Source organism: Pipistrellus kuhlii, unplaced genomic scaffold (genome assembly GCF_014108245.1).
Source record: "Pipistrellus kuhlii isolate mPipKuh1 unplaced genomic scaffold, mPipKuh1.p scaffold_m20_p_38, whole genome shotgun sequence".
Classification (NCBI taxonomy): Eukaryota; Metazoa; Chordata; class Mammalia; order Chiroptera; family Vespertilionidae; genus Pipistrellus; species Pipistrellus kuhlii.
This window is the reverse complement of record NW_023425538.1, coordinates 1772575-1800532: the sequence shown is the minus strand read 5'-3', so window position 1 is coordinate 1800532 and position 27958 is coordinate 1772575. Positions and strand designations below refer to the sequence as shown.

At 49.8% G+C, this 27958-nt stretch overlaps 2 protein-coding genes across 5 annotated transcripts; both read right to left on the bottom strand.

The window, feature by feature from the left end:
* Positions 1 to 7646: 7646 nt before the first annotated feature.
* On the bottom strand, positions 7647 to 11789 carry SERTAD3 (SERTA domain containing 3). 4 transcript variants are annotated; one of them, XR_006739603.1, is made up of 3 exons: positions 11147 to 11361; positions 8181 to 8882; positions 7647 to 8119 (listed from the first exon to the last, which is right to left on the bottom strand). XR_006739603.1 is itself a non-coding variant. In XM_036408248.2 (3 exons), exon 3 carries the CDS (start codon positions 8874 to 8876, stop codon positions 8280 to 8282), a length of 597 nt encoding a protein of 198 aa, XP_036264141.1. In that variant the 5' UTR covers positions 8877 to 8882; positions 9458 to 9511; positions 11147 to 11365; the 3' UTR covers positions 7647 to 8279. The 4 variants fall into 4 exon arrangements, 3 of the variants coding, with proteins under 3 accessions (XP_036264141.1, XP_045426817.1, XP_036264139.1); XM_036408248.2 differs by adding an exon at positions 9458 to 9511 and having other exon boundaries at positions 7647 to 8882; positions 11147 to 11365; XM_045570861.1 differs by lacking the exon at positions 11147 to 11361 and adding an exon at positions 11766 to 11789 and having other exon boundaries at positions 7647 to 8882.
* Positions 11790 to 14363: 2574 nt separating this feature from the next.
* On the bottom strand, positions 14364 to 27794 carry BLVRB (biliverdin reductase B). Its single transcript, XM_036407991.2, has 5 exons — positions 27602 to 27794; positions 17635 to 17799; positions 17403 to 17492; positions 15996 to 16124; positions 14364 to 14640 (listed from the first exon to the last, which is right to left on the bottom strand). Exons 1-5 carry the CDS (start codon positions 27678 to 27680, stop codon positions 14483 to 14485), a joined length of 621 nt encoding a protein of 206 aa, XP_036263884.1. The 5' UTR covers positions 27681 to 27794; the 3' UTR covers positions 14364 to 14482.
* Positions 27795 to 27958: the final 164 nt, after the last annotated feature.

Sequence of the window (27958 nt, the reverse complement as noted above, 5' to 3'; positions counted from 1 at the left end):
TGCGGATCCCTCACACCTACCATGCACCTGCCAAACCCCGCAATTGAACTCCTTAGGCAATTGAGCCTAAACCCGGCCCAACAGGGAATCTACACTCTAGGCCAGATCTGCCTTGATTTAAATTCGAACTCACCACATGATGTGTGACTTTAGACAGTCTTGACCTATCTGAGCCACATGAAGTCTGTTCAATGGGGATCTTCTTGCTTACTTCTTACAAAATTAAAATAAGATGGTATCTGTAAAAGCGCTGCACCAGACTCAACAAACGCTGGTAGATGAACTCTATTGTGGGAGTCAAAAGGCAGGAGTGGAAGGGGGAGGGAGATGCCACTGGAGTCACATATTAGGCTCCATTCCCTAAGTGTAACCTTGGGCAAAGGTTTTAATTCCTTAGAGTCTCGATTTCCTCATCTTTGTTGAAATGAAGGAAATAGCGTTGGGACAGAGGATTGTTGTGGATTAATCATGATAATTTGTGCAAAATTATTGAGTGGTGCGTATGTCCTTTTATTAGTAGTAATAGTTGTTGGGGTAATGGCACGGGCAAGTTAATTCAAGTGGGGGACACTCAGGTTGGCATATAGGTGACAGGAGTTTAATACTTGTCAGATAAACTGACAATGGGATTTACCTTCTTCAAGTAGCTCATTTGCTAACTCTTCTGGAGCTGTTGGGAAGAACTGTTAGTTGTGAATAACGCTCCTGTTAGTTGTGAATAAAGCTTTCAAATGTACTAACCATGCTATGCAGCCATTTTTATAAGATATGGAAGCAATCTAGGTGTCTATCAATAGACAAGTGGATAAACAGGATGTGGTAATATCCAACCTGTAGAGAATTTTTATGAATTTATTTGAACCAAACTGAAGACATATGCTAGGAAGCAAGATCTCAAATGTTCCAGGGATTGACAGTTTGCAGTTGCTTTTATACATTTGGATTTAAGGAGAGAGCATCGATGAGAGAGAATCATCGATCAGCTGCCTCTTGCACACCTCCTACTGGGGTTGTGCCTGCAACCCAGGTACATGCCCTTGACCGGAATTGAACCCAGGACCTTTCAGTCTGCAAGCTGACGCTCTATCCACTGAGCCAAACCGGTTTCGGCTCTTATGAGCCTTCATTAAAAAAAAAAAAAAAAAAAAAAAATTGGCCCTGGCCAGTATGACTCAGTTGGATGGGCATCATCCAGTGCAACAAAAAGTTGCCAGTTTGATTTGGGGCTCAAGACAGCTGATTGATGTTTCTCTTTCTAAAAATCAATTTTTTATTATTTTAAAAGGAATATTTTTCTTTTTTTAATATAGTTTTATTGATTTCAGAGAGGAGAGAGAGGGAGGGAGAGAGAGCAATAAAAATATCAATGACGAGAACCATTGATCGGCTACCTCCTGCACGCCCCACTCTGTGGGGGTTGAATGAGCTGCAACCCGGGTATGTGCCTTGACTGGGAATTGAACCATGATCTCCTGGTTCTTAGGTCGACATTCAACCACTGAGCCACACTGGCTGGGCATCAATATTTAATTTTTTTTTAAACACCTCTGGGTCATTTCTTTTTTTCCTTTTTTTTTTTTTTAGCATAAAAATAAAATATTTATTTTCAGTCATGACCCACAAATAAAAGAAAGTTAGGTTCACAGTTTTAGCTCTTGACACTAAGTGAACTAGGGGGCAAATTTACATCCATCAGATACAACGTTTTAAAGTTCAGGCTATCATGAAAGCTTGCAACATATCACATATTGCTTTGTATTCTCTAATGACAGAATACCAGCAATGCTGACAGCTAGTGGAACATGTGCAGTGTTTTTAATAGCAGGTGTTTTCTATATGTTGCTAGAAATCAAGAGGTTTATAAACATGTTACATGTCCAGAAATGAGTTAAAATACTTGAAAGTCTAAACGCACTGACATGTTACAACTTCAAGAGGAATCAATAGTTCACATGGACTAAATTAATACTGGTAAATTAAACTTCAGTTATTTCTGTAGCGTGACTGACCACCTTCTGAAATAAAAATGCCATTTAAAAAAATTTGCCTCTGTGTAGCAGGTATGTTTGTGAATATAGAATCATATTAGACATTCATACCAGCACAAATCATGCTCAGCATCAGAAGATCCAAAATACCAGCACAAGTTATTGAATCATTTCCATCTGGTGAACTATCATGATCTGAGTTTTGCTGTCTGTCTCAATATACATAATGGAATATTACTCAACTATAAAAAATAATGAAATGTTAAGATTTGCAATAGCCGAAACAGGTTTGGCTCAGTGGATAGAGCGTCGGCCTGGGGACTGAAGGGTCCCAGGTTCGATTCCGGTCAAGGGCATGTACATTGGTTGCGGGCACATCAGCGGTAGGGGGTGTGCAGGAGGCAGCTGGTCGATGTTTCTCTCTCATCGATGTTTCTAGCTCTCTATCCCTCTCCCTTCCACTCTGTAAAAAATCAATAAAATATATTTTTTTTAAAAAAGATTTGCAATAGCATGGATAGACCTAGAGGGTATTATGCTAAGTAAAATAAGTCAGAGAAAAATAAATAACATATGATTTTATTTATTTATTGAATCTCAAAACAAAACAGAAACCCATGGATACAGAGAACAAATTGATGTTTGCCAGATGGGAGGGGGGTGGATGGGCAAAAACGGTAAAGGGAACTAAGAAATACAAACTGCCATTTATAAAATTAGTGACAGGAGGTAAGTATAGCATGAGGAATATATCATACAATCAGTATGGGATGGGAGGATGTTCCAGAATAAAAGGTACTATATAATTCCTTCATTACAGTCAAATGAGCATGTGAACCTTCCCTGAATCCTGACTTGGGGCAGAGGGGAGGGGGAAACAACTATAGAAGATATTTTTAGGCCGAAACCAGTTTGGCTCAGTGGATAGAGCATCAGCCTGCGGACTGAGGGATCCCAGGTTCAATTCCTCCCATCCATGCATTCATTGCTTGATTCTTTTTTTTTTTTTTTTTTTATCTCTGTTGTTGAGAGTATTACAGATGTCTTTCTCACCCCCCCCCATTGCCCCATCCCAAGCCTTCACCACTCTATTGTGTGTCCATAGGTAATGCATTTGTTCTTCAGTTTCTTTCTGCCCCCCTTCCCACTTCCCTCTGAGATTCCTCAGTTTGTTTCATGTTTCCACGCCTCTGGTTCTATTTTATTCATCAGTTTGTTTTGCTCATTAGATTCCTCGTTCATTTATTTTGATTTTTAGATTCAATTGCTGGTAACTATATATTCATTGCCATCTTATTGCTCATATTTTTCTTCTTTTTCTTCTTCTGTTTCTGCTTCTGCTTCTGCTGTTTCTTACTGCTTTTAAGATTCTTTCCTTGTCTTTAACATTTGGCATTTTAATTATGATGTGTCTTGGTATGGGCCTCTTTGAGTTCCTCTTGTTTAGAACTATGTGCCTCCTACACTTCCAAGTCTGTCTTTTGCCAGGTGTTTCCTATAGGTTGCTAGGAAGGGGACATTTTCTGTCATTATTTCTTCAAATAGGTTTTCAAAACCTTGCTGTCTCTCTTCTCCTTCTGGCACCCCCATAATGCAAATGTTGGTAAACTTGAAGTTGTCCCTTGGTTCTTGTATGTGCCCTGACCTGGGATCGAACCCACAACCTTGGTGTAAGGGGATGAGCTCCAACCAACTGAACTATGGGGCCAGAACAAATGTGTCCTTAATCTTAAGAGATGCCTGCTGAGCTATTAGGGGTAGAATGTCATGCAATTTACTCTCCAGTGGTTCAGCAAAAGAAATGTATATATGCAGATAAAGAAAACTTAAAGCGTTAACAAATCTAGATGGAAGGGTATTCAAGTGCTCTCAATACATACTTTCTAAAAAAAAAAAGTTTTCTATGTGCTTGAAATTTTTCATAATAAAAGGAGGGTACAGCCCTAGCCGGTTTGGCTCAGTGGATAGAGCCAAACCAGCTAGGGCTGTGGACCGAAAGGTCCTGGGTTCAATTCCAGTCAAGGGCTTGTTTTTCCAGGCTCCTCCCCCTCCTGGACCTTGGTCAAGGTGACAACCAATTGATGTGTTTCTCTCACATTGATGTTTATCTCTCTCTCTTCCTCTCTGTTCCAATGGAAAATATCCTTGGGTGAAGATTAAAAAAAAAAAAAAAAAAAAAAAAAAAAGGAGGGTACAGTGCTAATTAATTAGAACAAGGCCCCCCACAAGGCAAATTTTCATAATTTCCCCCCCAACCTATTTTTGGGGCGGGGGAAGGAGGAAGCTCAGAGGCTTCCTTCGGGTCATACTAGTTACTAGTACACTGAGGAAGAGCTCACAGGAGTCATTTGATTAACATGTGTTTATTGATCACCTACTGTGTGGCGAGCACTGTTGTTGATGATGGGGTACAGCACTGGATAAGGCTTTCAGGTCTCACTTCTTACGGAGTAGGGGAGGGTGGAGGGAGAAAGAACTGTGAAAAGAGGTGACATGGAGTGGAGCAGTCAGGCTCTGTTGGAAGAGTCTGTGCAGAAGCCCGGAGCGGGGGCGTGCTTGCTGCTGGCGGCGGCGGGACCGCTGGAGCTGGGCTGTGCGCTGTCTGCGGGAGTCAGGTAAGCGTCCAGGCCCTTCAGAGCACTCTGTGGACCCTGTTTTTCATTCCGAGTAGGATGAGAAGACTCTGGAGGATGAATAAATGATTAAGATGATCTCTGCTTCCGTTCAGTGGCTTGAAGAAAACGACGTAGGATGGCACTCACAGAGGCCAGGGGAGACGCGTCTGCAGGCAGGTGGCCCGGGACAGGGAGGCCGCCCTGAGGCGGTGACCTTGGAGCTGAGACCAGAGGTGGGGAAGGAGCTGGGAATTCGAAGGGCTGGGGGAAGGGAGGAGGAGAGTGGCAGGGCCTTGAGAAATGAAACCAGAAGCGAAGGCAAGGGCCCAGCAGGCCCGGGGCGGAGCCTCCGCCAGCTGGGGAGGGAGGGGTGTGGGAGGCGCGCCCCGCCCCAGAGGCCCCCCATTTCCTCCCCCCCCCCCCCCAGCCCGGCCTCCGGGGAGGAGGCGGCGCCGGGCGGGCTGGGCAGCCGCTGCCAGGGGCGCCGGCCCGGGCAGCCCAGGGAGGGGCGGGGGCGGGGGGAGCAGTGGGTAGGGACCTGCCTCCCGGCCCCGCCCGGAGGTGGCGGCGGCCCAGCCCCGCGGAGAGGTGGGGGGAGGGTTAGAGAACCGGACTCTGCCCTCGGGGACCCGGTTCTCTCCGCGGGGCTGGCCTTCCCCCTCCAGCTCCAGTCTTTGAACAGGGCAGGAGCTGGGCCTCTCTGAGCCTCAGTTTACTTATCTGTAAAGTGGGCGCTATTGACCTTACTGTGGTTATCGTTTTGGCCGTTAAAGAGACTCTATTTAAGCGTGAGTCAGATCTGGTTCTCCTGTCCAGCCCTGTCCCATCCATGGCTTCCATCTCACTCAGGATGAAGCTCACGTCCGTCCTGTGGGACTCCCACAGACCCTACACACGATGAGTCCCCCTCAACTCCGAGTACTCGCCTTGCTCACTCTGCTCCAGCCACACTGACCTCAGGGCCCCAAACTCTCCACCAGGCTCTGGCCTCAGGGCCTTTCCATGGCGGTTCCCCTGCTCCGCCCCGCCCCCGCCCCTGCCTCCCGCCCCCAGATTCACTTGGCTCACTTCTCACCTCCTTCAGGTCTTTGCTCAAATCACCTTTTCACTGATGCCTTCTCTAGTCATCCATCCACGTAGTGACGCCCCCATCACATTCGTGCTTTTTCTCTACAGCATTTATCACCCCCTGACAGACTGTACGTGTTACTGTGTGTGTGTGTGTTTCAGCCTCCTCCACTATAGTGCTGTATGAAAGCAGGAGCTGCCTATGGTACTCATGTGCCAGGAGAAGTGGCAGGCCCACAGTAGCCGCTCAATAAAAGTGAGCAATTTTGAAACTGGAATCCTCAGTGTGCCTAGGTCCCCTTTTACACACTTTGCAGGATGGCTCGATGAGGCAAGTATGACTTCAGGTCTTCAGGTGTGGACATGCTGGTATGTTTAAAGGATGGGAGAGAATGATGGAGCACAGGAGTGAGGGAGGGAGTGTTGAGGAGATGAGTTCTGAGAAGTGGGAGGGAGCGTTGGCCATAGCAAAGTCAGTTTATTTTTTTCAACAATAGCAAAAGTAATTTTTTGAGTGCCCACCTATGCCAAGCATAGTTCTGTGCACCAGGGATACAGCTGGACTAAGGCCGACAAAACCCCTTTCTCTGAGTTTCCAGTGGGCCAGGAGGCTAACCATAAATAGGTAATAATGAGATTGGGGGGTTGCTACTAAGAAAGTCAAACAGAACATGATGGGGTGTTGGTGTATCTGGACATCAACTCAGGGAAGGCCTCTCTGAGAAGCATCCTCTGGGGAGCTAACAGCAGTGCAGAGGCCAAGGTCAAAATGCGTTTGGGATGAAGAGAGGCCAAATGGCTGGAGGGGAGGGAGGGCAGGAGGGCAAGTGGGCCAGTTAGGAGCAAGATTGTGAGGTCTCCCAGGCTTAGTGAAGTTGGGTTTTTTGTTTTGTTTTGTTTTTTTGTTTTTAAATATATTTTATTGTTTTTTTTACAGAGAGGAAGAGAGAGGGATAGAGCTAGAAACATTGATGAGAGAGAATCATCCATCAGCTGCCTCTTGCACACCCCCCACTGGGGATGTGCCCGCAACCAAGGTACATGCTCTTGACCGGAATCAAACCCGGGACCTTTCAGTCTGCAGGCCAGCGCTTTATCCACTGAACCAAACCTGTTTCGGCTGAAGTTGGGGTTTTATTCTGCGTGAGAAGTCACTGAAAGTTCCAGATTAAGATGTGAACATTATGTGCCTTCGTGAGGCCCTCGTGGCCACCCCCTTTCTTGAGTGGCACCTACATATTAGTTACCCCACTACTTTCAGACTTTGATGCAATGCCTCTCTCAGGGTGAGCATCTGGCTTTTACATCAGAAAGCACAGGCAAAATTCCCCTTTTTCTTGCCTGTGGACTAGACCAATGTGGTTCCTCCTTGCAACCTTCCAGAAAAGTCCCTAAAGCTGTGTAAACTCACTTGCTGCCTGTCAAGCCTTGGTGGAGGCACAGCAGGGAAGTAGCAATGTTATCACCTGCTCTCCCCCCACCCCCCAGCCTGGGCTGGTACCTCCCAATAAATCCTTAGAACCTTGACTTCAGCCTGGGCTGTGCTTGCCCGCCAATGCTATTTCTTCTCCTCTGGGCCTCAGCAGCACCTTTCATACAATGAGTTGACTTTTAAGTGCCAAAAAGCCTTATCTTTTTTACATATATATACTTTTTATTGACTTCATAGAGGAAGGGAGAAACATCAGTGATGAGAGAGAACCATTGATCGGTTGCCTCCTGCATGCTCACACTGGGGATCGAGCCTGCACCCCAGGTGTGTGCCCTGACCAGGAACTGAACTGTGATCTGCTGGCTCATAGGTTGATGCTCAAACAGAGCCACAGCAGTTGGGCTTCTTTTTAATCCTCACCAAGGGTGAGGATATTTTTTCCATTGATTTAGAGTAGAAGGGAGGGGAAAGGGGGAGAAGTGAAAAACATATGTGACATGGGGGGCAGGGATTAAAACTGGAGGGTCATGGAAATCAAAACCATCCCTTTCAAAATACTTTTATTAAAAATAATAATAATAATAATTACAATAAAAACCCACCTCCCACCCCACCCCAAACCACCACAAAACCCGCCTTTCTGTTGAACAACGCGCACGGAGCAGTTTGGCTTCCACCTATTGCACGTGGTCCGGCCTGGTTACACATCAGGAGGCTGCTGGGGCTGGGGTCCTGCCAAGGAGGTGGGGGCTCAGCCTGGGGAGGAGGCCAGCCCCTCCTAGTCCTCCCAGATACGAGAGGCAGAGTCTCTGTCATCCTCCCACAGGCCCAGCGTATCTTCCCTGAGGCCTCCGTGGTCACAGAAGGAGTTAAGAACTGGAGGAGGAGGCAGAGGAAATGTGGCAGTGGGCAACCAGACTCCCAGAAACAGAGTCTCATTAAGGCATTTGGAACAGATAAATTAACCCAGGAAGACACACCTTCACAGAAGGCTTTGGTAACCACACACACACTCACTCTACAGTTTATGGAACCCTGATATGGGAGGAAAGGAGGCCAGCCACTGCTCATAGCCTCCACACACACACACACACACACACACAGTTACAATTGCACCCAGGGATCCAGCCCACTGAGGCTGAGATGTACAGGGAGCACCCTTCAATCATCCAAGCTTTAGGATCCCAGGATGATTTCCATGATGTGATCTAGTTCATTCCACTCCCAGGACCCCGGGGCACAGAAGAAGTTGTGAGGAGGCTCCAGTGGGGCCAGGGCAGGCTCCTTCTCCACAGTGGATGTGTCAATGTCCAGAAAAAAGTCATCCAGACCCGAGTCCCCCAGGTATCGAGAGCTCAGAGCCTCTAAGAAGACTGGGTCAGGCTGGGGCAGCTCTTCGTTCTGGGGGCCTGGGGGAGCCACTGGATCCTGAGGGGTCTCGGTGTCGTCCATGGAGGTTTCCAGCTCCCTGAGAATAGAGCCAATGGTGGTTGACAAGGAGAAGTCCTCCTCACCCAGGAAAAGGGGCTCGGGGGGCGAGGCAGGTGCTGGGGCCAGACACAGCGCGGCCTGAAGCTGCTGGAGGGTGTTATGGATGAGGACGTGCCTGCGGAGGCTGGGCGCGCGGGGCCCCAGGCTTCGCTGGACTTTGTCGAGGGAAATTCGGAGCAGGGCTTGCTGGTAGCTTCGAAGGCCTGCTGGACTCCAGTCCCACTTCTCATCCTCCTCTCCTTCCTCCAAGTCAGAGTGTTTCCTCTTCAAGCCGCCTACCATGGTGCCCTGTGGAAAGGAGGGAGGGGCAGGTCAGACACAGAGGGGCTGGTTCAAACCCTGAATCCCCTGCATGGTTGCTGTAGATTTTTAATGATCTGAACTTCAGTTTTTGCATCTACAAAATGGAGATACTATGAATCCCATTTTGTATGTGACTGAGACAAATAAGACTGGAACATAGCTAGGTTTGGGTCCCTCTTACTTGCCTGGGTCGCCCAGAATAGTGAGTTTTCCTTCTTGAAATGCAGTTTCCTCATTTGTAAGATGAGTATCCTAACTCAAATCCCTTTGAGCCTTAAAGCTATTCTTTCCACAGTACTCATTAAAAAAAATTACTGATTGATTTTAGAAAGGGAGGAAGGGGAAAGCGGGAGAGAAACACTGGTTTGTTGTTCACTTACTTAAGCGTTCAAACCTTCAATTCAACCTTGGTGTATGGGGGTGACACTCTAACCCACTGAGCTACCCGGTCAGGGCTTCTACAACACTCATTCCTTCAAACGTGACCCATTTGTGGAATACAGAGACCTAGCCCGAAGCAGGGAACCCTCTCTGTGAAGTCTGCCTTTCACACCGCTCACCTGTGCGATTCTGGAAAGCGAGTGACATTACCTCTCTGGGCATCGTTTCCTCACCTATGATTGGGGATTGTAAAAATCCTCACCACCTCATCAAGGACACCCCACGTGTGATGTGCACAGGGCTCACCACACAGGAAAAGCTTACTGAACAGGAGTTAGTTGCCATTTATTAATTCAATAATTTTACTTATTGGGTGTCTATTTTTTTTTATTAAAATATGTTTTATTGATTTTTTACAGAGAGGAAGGGAGAGAGCTAGAGAGCTAGAAACGTCGATGAGAGAAACATCGACCAGCTGCCTCTTGCACACCCCCTACCGGGGATGTGCTCGCAACCAGTGTACATGCCCTTGACCGGAATGGAACCGGGGACTCTTCAGTCCGCAGAACGACGCTCTACCACTGAGCCAAACCGGTTTCGGCTATTGGGTGTCTATTTATTCAAGCCACCAGGAGCCCTGTTTAGGCACCTCGCCCGTTTTTCAAGACTCTTTTCAGAGTGTATTTCCATCCACGCTGTTTTCCAAACTGAACGAGCGCGCTCCCTACGGGAGGGAAGGGCCTTCCTCCTTCCCTCCGCCCTAGCCTGAGGCTTCCCCCGACGGAGGCCCCGCAGAAAAACTTGCTAGAACTCGATTCACGCCAAGCCCCACCCCTTCCGGCCTATCCAATCGGGTCTCGGTCCTCTACAAACCCCGCCCCCTTCAGCACCAACCACGCCCAAACTTGGTCCTAGGGCTTCTGGGAAATGTGGGCCCACGGCCGCCAGGTACTCACGCAGCCCGGAGCGTGCACTGCAATCCCCAGGGAGCTCCGCGCGCCACAGGAAGACCCTCCCCCACCCTCCCCAGGGCATGCGCACAGGCGCCCGGAGCGGGTGGGGGAAGGGAACCCGGACGTTCAGCTGCCGGGCGCCGGCAGGGCCCCGCCCTCCGCTGCCTCCAGGGCTGCGGGTCAGAGCTCCGCGCCCGGAACACCCCTCCCCCACCCAGGCTGCAGCTCTAACACTGCTCTCCCGATCTCTCGGACCCCAGAAGGCCCTGGAGTCCTCCCCCAAACTGCTCTCGTGTCCAGGGACCCAGCCGCCAACACATCGTTCAGAGACTACAAATGCTCTCCATCTGCTCCGTTTGGGACACCAGGTCTCTCAATTTGGAGACCTTTCGCCTATTCTGTCTTTCAAACAAACTCTCGACTTCACCTCCCCCCCCCCCCCCTCGGCTCCAAGACCTGAACACAGAACTCTCCCCAGCACCCTCTCTCCCTCACTGCGTCTGGGAAACCAAGATTGCTTGCCCCTGGTTCTCTGGCTTCTCCAAATGCCCGGGACCCCAGTCCCAACCCCTCCCACCTTTTCCAGAACACCAGAGCCTCGAATTCAACCCGTCAGGGAGAACAGGGATTGTCCCAATCCCCAGATTCCCTGCCTCAAAAGTTCCTTCCCCGGTTCTCCCGCTTCTTCAAATACCGCAGCTCCCAGCTTCAAACTCCCTCCACTTGGAAGATCCTGCCCCAGCACCTTCGCCTCCAGTCCACGATTTCGAATGCAGTCTCCGATCCCCAAACCCTACCCGTCACTCGGAATCTGCGCTCCCCACTCCCACCCGGGGTCCGCCCCCACAACTCTCGGGGTGCGCCTCCACCGCCCCCAACCCAAGGCAGCGCTCAAGCCGGGCAGCCGCCCCTCACCTCTGCTGCCAGGCTCACTCCCGGCACACCCTCAGCTTCGCGACCCTCCCGTGGTGGGCAGGGGCCTCGCTCGCCTCCCGGGGCCTCTCGCTCTGGCCTCGGGCTCACCCGGCCCCGCCCCGAGCCGAGCCGCGGGCCGCGATTGGCTGGAGCCCTGCCCGCCCGGGGCGCGGACTGGCTGGGCGGGGCCAACCCTGTCACCCGGAGACGGACGGCCCGCCCCCCCTTCCCGGCGCCCGAGACCTTTTAAAGAATTCCGACTCCCGGGGGCGGGGCCGCGTCCGTGGGGTGGAGCGGGTGGAGGGTGGGGGGACTGGGAAACTGTTTCCTTCAAATCAGCGGCGGTCCTGGCTCGCACTGGGTCTGCACTGCCCGCTGAAGCTCTTCAGGCCGGGCCGAGCCCGCGCAGAGCAAGACGGGCTGCCCGCCGCCTCGCTCCGCTCCCCGGGGAACGGGGGAGCCACCAGCCGCGGCCGCGAACCTGCGTCCCTCGGCCGGCGCTGCAGGGAGGAGGACGCCGCCCATGGCCAGCCAATGGTTTCGCGCGGCGTACGTTGCCGGGGCGATCGCAGCCCTTCCTTTCGCTTCCCCTGTCCTCCGGCCCCTCTCGACACTTTACCTCTCCGCCCCCTTACTCTTCGGGGCTCCTTCAGCGGGTTTCCCCGCGGCCCGTCCGTCCCGCACCCGCCTGGCGCCCCATCCTCCTCTCCCCGGGTGGCACCTGCGCTGCTGGAGACTGGTCACCGCTCCCCGCTCCCCCGGGTACAAAGTCCGAACTCCTCACTTTCTCCACAAAGCCCTTCACACGATCTGGCCCGAGGCACACTCCTTGCTCCCTACCACCCCAATTGGTTTTTTTGAATTGGCTTCCGGTGTCCTCCACACCATGAACACAGATATTTTGTGCGGGTTTTTCTCTACTTTATCCCCAGTGCCTACAACAATGCCAGCTACATAGCAAGTACTCAAAAGTGAGAATTAAAGGGGTCAAATGAGCACACCATACAGTGTACAGATATTGAATTGTAATGTACACCTGAAATTTACAAAATGGAATAACCACTGTCAGCTCAATAAAATTTAACTTAAAAAAAAAGATTTCTGGCTGAAACCGGTTTAGCTCAGTAGATAGTCAGCCTGTGGACTGAAAGGTCCCGGGTTCGATTCCAGTCAAGGGCATGTACCTTGGTTGCAGGCAAATCCCCAGTTAGGGGGTGTGCAAGAGGCAGCTGGTCAATGACTCTCTCTCATCCATGTTTCTAACTCTCTCTTCCTCTCTGTAAAAAAAACAATAAAAAATATATATTTTTTAAAGATTTCTGGATAAATCAATAAAAAAGAATTTAAGAACATTTGTAATACTTTCAACAATAAAGATAAATTAAAAAAAAAAAGAATTGAAAAGAAAAAAGTTTCACCAAAACCGGTTTGGCTCAGTGGATAGAGCGTCAGCCTACGGACTGAAAGGTCCCAGGTTCAATTCCGGTCAAGGGCATGTACCTTGGTTGCAGGCACATCCCCAGTGTGCAAGAGGCAGCTGATAGATAATTCTCTCTCAGCAATGTTTCTAACTCTCTATCCCTCTCTCTTCCTCTCTGTAAAATTATCAATAAAATATATTTTAATTATAAAAAAAGAAAAAGAAAAAAGTTTCTGGACCTTTCAACTTGTTTCCCCATTCTGAAAATGGTCCCTTAACTCCCAGGCTGCCTCTCATCAGAAATCACACCAAAGGGTTCCTCTTCTCGGAAGCCCTCCCTGACGCTCCAGGGGGGGTTGGTTTTCATGGTAACCTGTTTTCCCCACTGAAACCCTGACTCATCTGCCCATGCCTCCCTCATCCTTTCCCTGGGCTGTCACCATCTGGACTGTGGACTCCCCGAGGATAGATACCAAGGTTATCTCAGTCACCAGCTGTATGGTCACAGCAACACCTAGCAGAGCGCCGGACACAAGCAGGCATCCAGTGAAAATATGCCCAGACAATGTGGCAGGATGAAAATAGAGGGTAGGAATGCAACAGTGCCAGTGCCCAGAAAGTTTGAACGAGTACTATCTCTTCCCCCACCACCACAACACACACACACACACACACACAACACACAACACAACACACACAGGTTTTCACAAAGAGGAGGGGGAGGCAGTTTTCTCCAGGCTACCCAAGACCAGTTCTCTCTGGTTGGAATTTGACAACTAAGTCATCCTGCTGTTTGCAGAAACAGTAAGTCTGGAATGGATTTTGTGAGAGGTGGATGTGGGGTGGGGTGTGGCGTGGGAGCTGGGAGAGGCTGGAGGTGTGAAGAGAGGAGCAGGTCTCACTCAGGCCTGGGAAAGGTGTCTCTGGGAAACACAGGCAGGGACAGTAGATTCCATGGGGACATGATTAAGCAGGGACAATTCTCCCTCCTCCCACACCTGGCCCTCCTCCAGGACCTCATCTCAGGGGGGCCCCATTGTAACCTGGTCCCTGTTTCCTCCAGGTTTCCTCATGGCCGTCCACTCAGGCTCTGCCCACTCTCTTCCCCTCAAGGTTTCTGCCTGGTCCCCCTGGGCTCCCAGCTCCCACTCTTGTCCCCCTCCCACCCACCTTCTCACAGTAGCCAAGGGAAGCTTTATAAAACCCAAACCTGATGGTTCTCCCCGTTCTCCCCCCCCCCCCCCCCCCGCCTCTCCCCTGTTCCAGTCCTTGCATAAAACCTCAGGATAAAGCTTAAACATTTTACAATGACTCTGCACAATTTAGCATCCATGGAACAGCCTGTTGGGCAGACCACTCCTCACCACTGAGAAAAGTATTAATAATTAGTTCTTCATCTGCTCTCCAGCCTCCTGGCCTTTGTTCATGTGGTTCCTTCTGCCCAGAAGCCATCACGCCTTAGGACCTTCTCCTGACTCATTCTTACCAAACCAGGTTTCAGGTGGGACCTCCCCTCTGCAACAGAGCCTTATGTGCTCCCCAAGTTAGATCAAGGATCCCATCTGGGTTCCCACAGCCCGCCATGCTTCCTCCATCGGAGCCCTGGCCACTGGGGCTGTCACTTCAGACTGTGAGATATGTGAAGGCAAAGCTCACAGCTATCTTGGTCACCACTGGGTCCTCACAGTCACCACGCGGTCCCCAACACAGGGCCGGGTGCAGAGCAATAAACTGCAACTGAGGAAATGAAGGAATCCCCGGAGAATCTTACACGCAAGGCAGACAAAGACATGGAGATACCCAAAGCCAGAGTGGGAACTTCTGGCATAATCTGAAGCTCTTGGCTCAAGCTTTATTGCTCCCTTCCTTTGCTCCACGTTCTCCAGGATGCTGTCCTCCTGGGCAAGGGCAGAGCCCTAGTCATACTGGTGGGAAGGGTAGGTTCTGTGTCCATCATACTCATCGGTGGTGAGGCAGCGCAGCATGAAGTGGCCGAGGTCATGTTTGGAGATGACTCTCGAGGGCCCTCGTCCATCCAGGGTCACCGTGTAGGCCCCGGTCAGTGGCTGGTCTCCTGCAGAATGAAGACAGAGGGAGAGTAAAGGTGATCTTTCTTGGCTCCCCAAAGTGATCACTACGGTGGCCCCAGGCAGCCTACAGTGTGCCCAGCCATAATGGTATTGAGAGCCATGTTATGTGAAACCCTTTCCAAGTGCGCAGCACTAATCTATACCCTTTGTTTCAGCAATCCGACAAATTCTGGAGACCTACTATGTGTCAGGTGCTGGGCACCCAGCGAGGGACAAAACAGAAATTCCTGCTCTCAGCATGTAGTCACTTACTAGGTAAAGACAACTAAGAATAAAGTGCAACACACAGTGTGTTAGATGGGGAGAAATAAAGCAGAGAACGGGCTAGGAACTATTTGTTAATTCTGTTTTATCAATGGGGACATTGAATCTTGGAGAGAGAAAGCCACTTTTAAGTGGCAAAGGCTGGGTTTGCCCTGGTCTCTCCATCTGGATGTTTTCCTGTCTCCCGGCCCCCTGGAAAGACGGAGTGGCATGTCCCAGGCATGGGACTGGATTTCGCAGGCAGTGGAAGAACACATTTTTCTGACTTTGTGAATATGGAGTCAGTGTCCTGGTGCCAGGGGTACAACCAGGTCTTTCTTAGACAGCGGAGACAGCAAACAGGCATGATGGGCAGTTACAGGGCATCTAGTGACTGCATTATAATAATTAAAAAACAAAACAAAACACTTGCCAGTGACCAACTTAATTTAGGGACCAAAGACAGCGTACAGTACAGTACAGGGACAGCCTGGAACCATTATGGGAGGAGGTTCCCTGTATTAATTCACCCAACAAATATTTGCTGAGCATCTCCTATATGCCAGGTCCTGGTCCAGGCACTAGGAACACAGCTGTGGTCTAACCAAGACAAGATCCGTTCCTCCAAACAGTGGGCACCCTCGTGAGGGAGACACGCAATAAATAAGAAATAACAGGTAGTGAAGTGTAAGCCCCCTTCCTCTGAATCTGGGCCTGCCCTCGGAACTGGCTTCTAATAACAGAGCGTGGCGGAAGCAGCGCTGGGGCCTGACTTCAGGGGAGGCCACATACTGGTTCCATCAGCCACCCGGGTGTCTGGGAGGAAGCCTTCCAGCAGCTGGGCAGTCTCGGGTGCGAGCCTCCCTGAGCCCAGTCAGCTCTGGGAACCGAGTCAGAATAAACGAGAATGGTTTGTCCAGCAGCCATAACTGAAAAACGTTAGGAAGGAGAATAAAATCGAGCAGGAAAGGGGACAGGAAGTGTGGAGAGGAAGGTTTGCTCTTTGAGGTGAGCCAGGCCAGGCCTGGCGGATGTCCCCAGAGGACAGGAGGGGCAGGCCGGTGGCCACGCTGCTGCTGGTCCCGGCCCCACTCACCGATGTGCGGCGGCATCACAGCCACGTACTTCAGCCCCGAGTCCTGCAGCACTTTGTGCATCCGGACGTGGTCATCGGTCACGGCCTGCAGGCGTGGGGGCACCTTGGTCGGGTCCCATAGCAGGAAGGCTGGGGGACACAGGCAGGGTCAGCGAAGGCAGGACAGCCTGGCCAGGTTAGTGTCAGGACAAAATCCCGCAGGGGCTCACTGCGGCCTCCGGTTGCTTCAGGCTCAAAATCTCCCTCTCATAGGCCACGTAAGAGCCGACCGCTTCCCACCCCACCCGCTTCTGTCCGCTGTCTCTGCCCTCAGTCTGTTCCCTCAACGCAGCCAGAAGGGGCCTGTGAACACCAGAGAAGCTGGAGCTCATCCATGGCTCCGTCTCACTCAGGGCAAAGGCAAATCCCCCTCAGGGGCCCACCTGACCTGGCCCCATCAGACCTGACCTCACCGCTCTCCCCTTCACCAGCTCTGCTGAAGCCACGCTCTGGCCTCACAGCCTCCACAGCCGGGCTGATCCCTCTGCCCAGTCCCACTGTCTTACCAGGCAACCCTCCCTCCCGTCACTCCCCTTTCTGGGAGGCACTGGTGTGAGGAATGCGGCTGCTGGAGACAAGGCAGCCCGGCCTCACACCCGCTCTGCAGCCACAGCTGTGTGAACTTGGTAAGCCAATGGGCCTCCACGACCTTAGCTATACAGGGGAGACAACAGCTTCTGCTGACTGTGTGCCTGCCATGTGCCACCACGAGTGAATTTCGAGTTTTGTGAGGGTGAAGTGGCATTCATCTCTAAGGCACTCACATGGTGCCTGGCACACAGTAGGTGCTCAGGAAATGCTACCTGTTAGCATTAACTGCTGTTATGTACCCTGCAGCCTTCCGTTGGGATTATTTGGGGCAACTGTTTTTCTCATGCTCATCTCCCATGCCTGGAGAGCTCTGTGAAGGCAGAGATGTGGTCTGTGTACCCACAGCCCTGTCACTTCCCCTAGAACGCTCCTTAACCTCATCTCAGACTGTTAGGTGCCTCCTCTGGGCTCGAAGTCCTCTAGGCTGCCCCCATCCAGGCCTTGACCTCTCTGCCTGGGCCTCATTCTGGGTCTGACCTCTCAGCCTTGGCTGCCTCCCCCCAGTGGCGGCCCTGACAATTGTGGCCTGTCACTGTTTGATGACCGCTGTTTACCTCTTCCCTGTCATCTGTGAGATCCGTGGGTGTAGGGCCCAGGGCTGTTTTGGTCACCACTATGTCCCTGGCATCTCCCAGCAAGGTCCAGGCACACAAGTGGTGCTCCATAAATGCACAGTAACTTGAGATGGCTCCAATGCCACCTTGCAAAGGCCTCTGGGCTGCCATTTACCCCCCCACCCCCGCCCTTCAGCCCCATCCCTGTGACCCCACCACCCACCCGAGGTGCAGGCCACGACCTTGTTGACACCATGGGCCTTCATGGCCGCCACAATGTTCTGGGCACCCTCGGACATCACTGTGGTGGGACCTTAGAGGGGACAGAAAGTGGCTGTCACTGGTGGGTGGCGGTGGTGGTGGCGGCGGGGGTGGCAGAGGTGGGGCAGGGGGTGGGGGAGGTGCTGGGGGCCGAGGTGCAGGTGGGGGCCGTGGGCAGAGGGGGGGCCGAGTACTGAGGTCATTGCCGGTGCCCAACAGCACGATGACAGCGTCCTGCCCTGCCACAGTCTTGTCCACATCGGCCGCCTGCCGAACGTCGCCCACCACCACGTGGGCTGGCTGAGGCCCCTCCGAGGGCAGCCTGGAGGAGTCCCGAACCAGCACTGTCACCTCATAACCTGTGGGCACAGAAGGGCAGAGAGGCAGGTCAGTAGGCTCTCGGGCGGGCACTCCTGGGCTTGTGAGGGTGCCACGAGGCCTCCAATACATCCTCTGGTCCCTGTTCTGAGGCAGGGGCCGCCCAGCATTTTTGCTGGCATACCGACAGCTGATATTGAGGCAGTTGTTAAGATTGGGCCATTCCTTCACGCCGGCCCATAAACAACCTGCATTGATGACTCTAAAGCCCTCTCTGCCCCCCCCCCCCCCAAGACTTCTCCACCCTCTGGCAACTGAACTGGCATCCATAGTCCTGGAAGAAACTGAGGAAGACATGAGTTGCCTAAAGGTTGCCCAGTGCTGGGATTGGTGCCCCAGGCCTTATTTCTGCAGAGCCAGGCCCTGCCTTAGTGGCCATTAAAGATTTTGAACATTGCCTTGGTATATTTCCTCCCAAAAGAATTTTTGATAACTTATGTCTCCCCTTCCCCATATACATCCCCATTTTAAAGTTCACAACCAACATTAATTATCCTTTTTTTAAAAACAGTGACAAAGGAGGTGTCTCTATCACTATAAATACAAATGGTGATATCTATATCACTATAAAAGGCTAACTAAAGGAGATCCAAGATGGCTACGCCCAGGTAAACACCTAGCCGCAGCCACACACAACAATTTCAATAAAATACAACTAAAATATAAAATGGACATTACCCAGAACTACAGGAAAGTCGACTGACTGGAAATTCTATAACGAGAAGCAAGGAGAAAACCAGAAGGAAGTGCGGAGGAGCTGGAAAAGCCCAAGGTACGGAGACACGCGGCGCGCGGAGAGGACGGAGCCGGAGAGGAGGGAGGCTGAGTGCCTGGCTGGCGTTCCCTAGCGGGAAGGAGATAAAACTCTGACTGTGTTGGGCCCCAGTTGCGACTGCTCTGAACCCCAGTTCTAGGCCAGACCCCGGGGACCCAGGCTCATCCATAGGGAGCTGGGCTGTAAGGCAGAACCCCGGGGGAGCAGCGAAAGGAGGTCCCGGAGGCGCGTACATTGCGTGCAGAGAAGGGACGGTAGGCTGTGCCGGGGGATTGCCCTGGCCGGAAGGAGACTGGGGCTCCAGTCTGCTCTGAACGCCACCTCCAACTCCACTTCCAACTGAACAGAACCCCAATACTGGGCTCATTGGGGGAGAGCATAGACTGTTTGGCAGCAGGCGAAAATCGAGGGCACCTTTCTCTCAGAGGCACTTTGCAGCGAGGACTGAAGGACCCTGAGAAGCAGGAGCCGCTTAGGGCGGGGCTGACGGAAGCTAAGGCTGTAGGCTCCACCCTGAAATCCCATCCCATCTGTAACTGCGAAATGCGACAACAAAATAGATCACAAACGAAAGAAATGGAGGACAAAAAGCGACTGGATATAGAGTTCAAATCTACGCTTATAAGGTTTTTCAAGAATTTCCTAGAAAAGATCGATAAGACCTATGAGGATATGAAAAGAAATCAACTAGAATTAATAAGGAGTTATCAAGAAATGATAAGGGATCAACAAGAAATAAAGAATACATTGTCTGAAATAAATAATATTATACAGAGTCCTAAAAACAGAATGGAAGATCGCAAGAATCAAGTCAAAGATTTGGAACATAAAGAACCAGAAGACACTCCTCCACAGAAGCTAGAAGGCAAGAGAATCCAGAAAATTGAAGATAATGTAAGAAATCTCTGGGACAACTTCAAGCGAACCAACATCAGAATTATGGGGGTCCCAGAAAATGAGAGAGAGCAAGATATCGAAAACATACTGAAAGAAATAGTGACAGAAAACTTCCCCCACCTGGTGAAAGAATTAGACATACAAGTCCAGGAAGCGCACAGAACTCCAAACAAAAGGAATCCAAAGAGGACTACACCAAGACACATCATAATTAAAATTCCTAGAGCAAAAGACAAAGAGAGAATATTAAAAGCAGCAAGAGCAAAGAAGGTAGTTACCTATAAAGGAGCACCTATACGATTGTCAGCTGACTTCTCAACAGAAACCATGCAGGCCAGAAGGGAATGGCAAGAAATATAATATTCAAGGTGATGAATAGTAAGAACCTACAGCCAAAGATAATCTATCCAGCAAAGCTATCACTCAGAATCGAAGGTCAGATAAAGAGCTTCACTAATAAAAAAAAGCTAAAGGAGTTCATAACACCAAACCAGAATTATATGAATTGCTAAAGGGGTTCTTTCAGAAGAGAAAGTAAATAAAGATAAAAATTATGAACAACAAATACGTAACTATCAACAAGTGAATCTATTGTAAAAACCAAGGAAATTAAAAAAATCTGATGAACAATATTAACTGTTGAATATAATAGAATCAGAGGTATGGAAGGGGAGTGAACTGACGATTCTTGGGGAAAAGGGGAGAGGGGAATGTGGGAAGAGACTGAACATAAACTGTGCACCTATGGATGAGGACAGTGGGGGGTGGGGAAAGGGCAGAGGGTGGGGTGGGAACCTGGTGGAGGAGAGCAATGGTGCGGGGGGGGGGGGAAGAAACATTTGTAATAATATGAACAATAAAAACTTATTAAAAAAAAAAAAAAAAAAAGGCTAACTAACATGCAAATTGTCTCTTCCGGAGCTGGACTGGGAGACCTGGAGGTTGATTGCTGGCAAAGACATGTGCTGACCACCAGGGGGCAATGTGGAGTGAAGGAAGGCCCGATATTCCCTGATCTTGGGCCAAGCCTAGGGACCCTACCTTTGCACCAGGTCACTGGTTAAAAATAAAAAAATAAAAAGGATTAATGGTGGGCTCTGTTATGGACTGAAATGTCCCGCGAAAGTGATGGTGTTTAGAGGTAAGTAGGTTTAGATGAGATCATGAGTGTGGGTCCCCGTGGTGGGATTAGTGTCTTTAGAGGGAGAGGAAGATAAACCAGAGCTCTCTCTCCATCATATAAGAAAGACATCTGCAAGCCTGGAAGAAGGTTCTCATCAGAAACCACACCTGTTGGTACTTTGATCTTGGACTTCCCAGCCTCCAGAGCTATGAGAAAGGCATGAATGTTGTTTAAGTCACCCAATTTTGTTACAGCAGCCTGAGTCAGCCACATATATCATCCTCCGGAAAACCGAACCACAGCTCCTTGAAAAATGGCTGGTGGGCTGGGGATGGGCAAGATGAGCTGGGAGGGCAATGCTTAAATGGTGGGGCCATGAACTCAATGGAAACATATAGGATATATAGAAATAATGATACTAACAAAGAAACCTCATTGGTCATCACCTGTCAGAGGATTAACCTCTTACTCTGAGAATAATAAAGGAAGAGGAAAAACAATGAATTTGTTTTATTTCTATTGATTTCTGTCATCACCATTTCAAAAACAAACAGTGGAGATTTACACTCTGGGCAATGATGATGATAATGGTAAATAATCTATACAGAGCACTCACTCTGTGCCAGGTGTCAAGTGTCTTACAAATATAAACTCTCTTACATACTTAGTTCTCAAAGTAACCCTTGGCTTGAATTCCAGTCTTACCACTAGCTAGACATTGGGCAAGTCACTTACCCTCCTTGAGCCTTAGGCCCTTCATTTTTTTTAAAAAAATATATATTTTATTGATTTTTTGCAGAGAGGAAGAGAGGTATAGAGAGTTAGAAACATCGATGAGAGAGAATCATCGATCAGTTGCCTCTTGCACGCCCCCTACTGGGGATGTGCCCGCAACCAAGGTACATGCCCTTGACCGGAATCGAACCTGGGACCCTTGAGTCCACAGGCTGATGCTCCATCCACTGAGCCAAACCAACTTCAGCAGGCCCTTCATTTGTAATAGTCTCTACATTATAGGTTTGTTGTAGGGTTAAATAATATTTACACAGCCATTTTGTACCCGTTGAAACTAATGTTTCATCAATAAAGCACTATTGTGCCGAAACCTGTTTGGCTCCATGGAAGGAGTGTTGGCCTATGGACTGAAGGGTCCCAGGTTCAATTCTGATCAAGGGCATGTACATTGATTGCGAGCACATCCCCAGTGGGGGGCGTGCAGGAGGCAGCTGATCAATGTTTTTCTCTCATCGATGTTTCTGACTCTCTATCCCTCTCCCTTCCTCTCTGTAAAAAATCAATAAAATATATATTTAAAAAAAGAATTTTAAAAAATAAAGTACTATTGCTTAGAGATTAAAAAAAAATAAAACTAGCCAAAACTAGTTTCGCTCAGTGGATAGAGCGTCGGCCTGCAGACTGAAAGGTCCTGGGTTCGATTCCAGTCAAGGGCATGTACTGTGGTTGCAGGCACATCCCCGGTGGGGAGGAGGGTGCAGGAAGCGGCTGATCGATGTTTCTCTCTCATAGATGTTTTTAACTCTCTATCCCTCTCCCTTCCTTTCTGTAAAAAAATAAAAATCAATAATATATATATATTTATTTTAAAAAATAGAACTAAAAGCTTAATGTAGACAATTGATTTTTGACAAAGGTGGCAAGACCATTCAACAAATGGTGTCAGGACAACTGGATATCCACATAAAAAAGAATGAAGTTGGATTCCTACCTTATAACATATATGAAAATTAACTTAAAATGACTCAAGACCTAAATGTAATATCTAAAACTGTAAAACACTTAGAAGAAACATAGGCATTGATCTTTGTGACTTTGGGTTAGACACCTAGCTACAACACCAAAAGCACAAGCAACTAAAGAAAAAATAGATACACCATTGAAACTAAACATTTATGTACTCCTAAGGGCACCATCCGGAAAGTAAAAAGACAACGTGGGAGAAAAGTCTGCAAAGTGTATCTCTGGTAAGGGACTTGTACTTAGAATATGTGTATGAAAGAATCCTAGGTCCTGGCCGTTGTGACCTAGTTGGCTGGGCTTCATCCCATGCACTGAGAGAGGTCGCAGGCGGATTCCCATCAGGGAACACACCTGGATTTCAGGCTCCATCCCCAGTAAGGGATGTGCAGGATGCAACAGACCAGTGTTTCTCTCTCTTCCCCTCTCTCTCAAATCAAAACATTTTTAAAATATATTTTTATTGAGTTCAGAGAGGAAAAGAGAGGGAGAGAGAGACAGACACATCAGTGATGACAGAGAATCATTGATCGGCTGCCTCCTGCATGGGCATGTGCCCTGACCAGGAATCAAACCATGACCTCCTCAACCACTGAGCCATGCCAGCTGGACTAATTGTATATTTTAAAGGGGTGAATTGTATGGAGTGTAAATTGTACCTTAATAAAGCTGTCATAAAAATACAAAACTTAAAACTACGGCAGCCGGTGTGGCTCTGTGGTTGAGCATGGACCCATGAACCAAGAAGTTACCAGTTCAATTCTGGGTCAGGGCATACGCCTGGGTTTTGGGCTTGATCTCCAGTAGGGGACGTGCAGGAGGCAGCCGATCATCCATGTTTCTATCTCTCTATCCTTCTCCCTTACTCTCTCTCTAAAACCAATAAAAACATATTTTTAAAAAATCACATGATCTCATTGAAAAGGAACAAAATAATCTGATGAACAAAATAGATCCAGAGACATAGGAACATGGATGGAACAGACTGTTGAGTCTCAGAGGGAAGGTGGAGGCAGGTGGATGGGAAGAGATTAACCAAAGAACTTATATGCATATCTGCATAAGCCATGGGCACAGACAAGGCCTGGGGGCGGAGGCGAGCTCGAAGGGGTAAATTGTGGCGGGGAAGGGACATCTGTGACACTTTCAACAATAAAGATAAATTAAAAAAATACAAAACTAAAACAAATGAAAAGTTTAGGAGAGTGCCTGGCATGGGAATGAGTGCTACATGGGTGCTAGCTGTTCCTATGCCTGTCAATCACCTCACAAAGTTATTTCCTGGTGTAATCCTCCCAGGCTCTCCCGACCCGTCACGTCTTCTCCAGTCCAGTTCCGCATGGCAGCCAGATAGAGGCTTCCAGAGAAGTGGTCCCCCCTGACCCCCCATATCTCTCCTGTGATCCCGTGCCCTGAGATACAGCCATCATGGCAACCTTTAAGGCCCCTCAGGATCTGGCCGGTCTTCCTTCCCACCCTGTGCTGGGGCCCCTGTCCTCTGCCACCGCTGCATGCCTTTCAGTTCCTCAAACACATGCTGCTGCCTCCTGAGCCCTCCGCCTGGAACCCCTTTACCCTCTCCACAGGCCCCACCAGCCACGCGTGCTTCCTCTTTCAGGGCCCTACTTGCGCTGATAGAATAAACCCTATGGGGGATCCTATGGGGCCACAGACTGTGCCATATTTGCCACCATCTCCCTGACTTTCTATAAACACAAAAGCACAGGCTTTACCGCCCCAAAGACCCTGGTCAAACTCTAGTTCTGCCACCTACTGGCTGAGGAATCTCAGGAAACCCCTTTTAGTCTTCTCTAGAAAGTGAAGGTCATCAACTTTGTAAGGTATATGAATGTCTAATCACTAGGCTGTGTACCTGAAACTAATATAATATTACTAGCTTCCCGATGCACAAAATTCATGCAAGGGGCTCGGCCCTCGAAGCCCCAGCTGCCTCTGCCGGTCCTCAAAACCTCGGCTTCATCTGGAAGGTTGTTCTGTTACTCGGTCTAATTAGCATATTAGCTCTTTATTATATAGGATATGTCAAGTGTAACTGGAAAATAAATATTTTTTTTTTTTAAAGAAAAGAAAGCGAAGACCACAATCCTGTGTTCCCATCCCATGTGACCACCTTTCATAAGGGAAGGACACAAAATCTGTGCAGCCCTCACCTGCATCTGGGAGGAGCAAGGCCTTTTGCGTGCCAATGTGGGCACTGCTTACCTGCCACTGGGTTGGGTAAGACAGATCCTGGTAAACTGTGGGTATTTTTTTGGGAAGAACAAGGTCTCACAGACAGTGAGAACTCTGACACAGGATCTCAGCACGAGGGCACTTATCAATGCTACATTAATGGTGATTAGTGACATTTGAGAAGTGTTGTGCTGAGCTCTTTCCACAGATAAAAGTGGGTTTTCTCCTTGAATTTTTTAAAAAAATATATATTTTATTGATTTTTACAGAGAGGAAGGGAGGGAGATAGAGAGCCAGAAACGATGAGAGAAACATTGACCAGCCGCATCGACCAGCCGCCTCCTGCACATCCCCTACTGGGGATGTGCCCGCAGCCAACGTACATGCCCTTAACCAGAATCGAACCCAGGACCTTTCAGTTCGCAGACCGACGCTCTACCACTGAGCCAAACCAGTTTCAGCTCCTCTTAAAATTTTTAACACAACCAACATTTAAATTTAAATATAAGTTAGTGGCTACCATACCAAACAGTTTACACTTCACAGATTTTACCCTTTACAAAGAATAAGAGCATTTATAAGGTATTTACCAAGCTTTAAAAAAAAAAATCTCTTTAGTTTTCTGTTTTTTTTATTTTGAAATAAATTCAGACCTATACAAAAGGTGCAAGACCTAGATTTTCATATTGCTTTTACTTTACCCTTCTCTATGTCTATGTGCACATGTGTTTATACAGTATACTTATAACATACATGATTATATGTGTATATACATATATTTATATATATATGTAATTATACATAACATATATATAGTGTTTTCCTAACTATTTGAGAGTAAATTTCAGAGTTAAAGCCCCTCTTAAGCTTTTTTAAAAATCTCAAACCTCAATACAAAATATATTTCACAGCCTAATCCTGTATATACAAACCCATAAAACCAATATTTAACATGTGATACATTCAGATATTGTTGTAACCAACTGCATATATGTAGAACTCACTATGACCCACAGGTTGAAAAGCACCAGATCGCAACAACCTTACAAGGTAGGTGTTACTATAATGCTTTTTGAGGATAGGGAAACAGAGGCAATCTTAAGTCACCAGGCCAGGATCACACAGCCACGATCTAAGTTCATTCAGTCAAGGGTTGCTTATTGAGCACCAACTATGGTTCTAGGCACTTTCCATATGTTATATTATCTAATTATCATAAGACCCCAGGACAAATGCTACTGGTTTCATTCCCACATAACAAATAGCTAGGTACGCAGACCAGGCGTTGGCCACACAGGTGGTTAAGTGGCAGAGTTGGGGCTTGAATGTGGGCAGGCTAGCACCAGAGTCCAGGCCTGTTAAGAACTCGGCCCCATAGGATCACTGGGTTAATAAAAGCCTAGCTCATTCAACAGCAAGGCTCTGAGATGTGCAGGGTCTTATAGAGCCACCATGAGAAGGCAAGGCTCCCCCAAGCCCCAGCTCTCAATTCCCCACGTGCAGCCCCAATGGTGGCCAGCAGGTGGGTGAGCAGGCTCCAGTGGAACTCAGGGTTAAGGAAAAGGTAGTAACACGGGAACCAAATCCTCAGAGTGGCTCAGCACTTTCCCCCCTCCTTTAATTATTTTTCCTTATTTACTCAGCACTTCTTACTTCTCCTCTTACTTCCTCTCCCACATTGTTTATCAGCAACTTTGTCTCTCCCCTTCCACAAGTTGAGATCCAAGCTAGGGGAGAGGGCAGTGGGCCGAGTGGGGATTCTTCAGGCAGAGTGCCTCCAAAGGAGGGCTGGACTAGGAGACAGCAGAGAATGCAATCCTGGTGGCCTCCACCCTTTTGGGACTCCCAGATAGTCCGTATCTTCAGAGTCACCAAGACCCACAAGGGTGGGGCCCTATATCTGGAGGTCTCAGGCCCAGCTGGGTGTTGGCGAAGTCTGGACGGTGGCCGCAGGAGGCTCCCAGCTATGCCCTTTCCCCGGGACTCTGAACATTCAGCCTCACTGACTTTCGGGGTCCCCAAGTCTTCACCCATGTTTCTGTGACCCTCTCTCCATTAGATGGACTCACAACCCTCCCTTCCCCCCCCTCCCCCAGACTTTCCAACCTCCTGTCTTGGTGTCCAAGCCAAGAACCAGTGGGCTTTTGGTGGTTATGAGCATGGGTTCAAATCCCAGCACTGTCACTTCCCAGCTATATGACAATGGGCAAGTCACTCTCCTGGCCTCACTTTTCTAATCCGTGAAGTAAGGTGACACTAGATCCCACCCCACATTTAGTGCTGTGAGGATTTAACACTTGTGAGAAGAGGAAGGTGGAGGGAGGGAAGCGTTGCCAGGCTTAGTAACCTGTATACTCTGGGTGTGCCAACCACCACCTCCTCCTCCACTACCACCACCACCATCTCCACCACCACCTCCACCACCACCATCTCCACCTCCACTACCACCACCACCATCTCCACCACCACCTTCACCACCACCTCCACCACCTCCACCACCTCCACCGCCACCACCGCCACCTTCACCTCCACTGCCACCACCTCCTCCACCACCACCACCGCCACCACCGCCACCTCCACCTCCACTACCACCACCACCATCTCCACCACCACCTTCACCACCACCTCCACCACCTCCACCTCCAACTCCACTGCCACCACCTCCACCACCTCCACCACCGCCACCACCTCCACCACCGCCACCGCCACCACCTCCACCACCACCTCCACCACCTCCACCGCCACCGCCACCGCCACCACCTCCACTACCACCACCACCACCGCCACCTCCGTAACAGCACTTGTCATAAGCGCCAATATCTAAACTTGTCATGAGTTCCCCGGCCTCCCAGGGCCCATTCCTCTTCCTTGAACTCACAGAATTGGATCTCAGAGCGTTCCCCACTGCTAACACTGTGCCCTTTGGGTCCTCACACACCGCGCACGGACGGCCCGCCCCAACCTCGGCCAGACCCCACGACGGCCCTCCCAGTGCTCTGCCTGCGCACCCGTGACCCCTCCCGCCCGCCCCCGCTCATGCCTGCTTGCACCGCCTGAGCCAGCGTGGTGAGCCCGGTCCTGCCGGTGGCGCCGAAGATGGCAATCTTCTTCACCGACATGCTGCGAGGTCGTGGGTGGGAGCCTGCGGAGCCTCGGAACGCGCGGGAACCCACTGGCGGCCGGTCCGCCCTCTGCGCCCTTCCCTAGCGGGAGGGCGGGCCTGGGGCTCGGGACACGCCTCAGCCCGCCCCGCGCCCCGCAGGGCCAAGGGGCGGGGCCCACGGGGCATACCGCCAGCCAGAAGCAGGGAGTGGGCGGGCCCAGTGGGCTCCGCCCCGCCCGCCGCCCGCCTCTCAGGCTGGGAGGTGTGGCCACCCCTGATCCGCACGAAATTGCG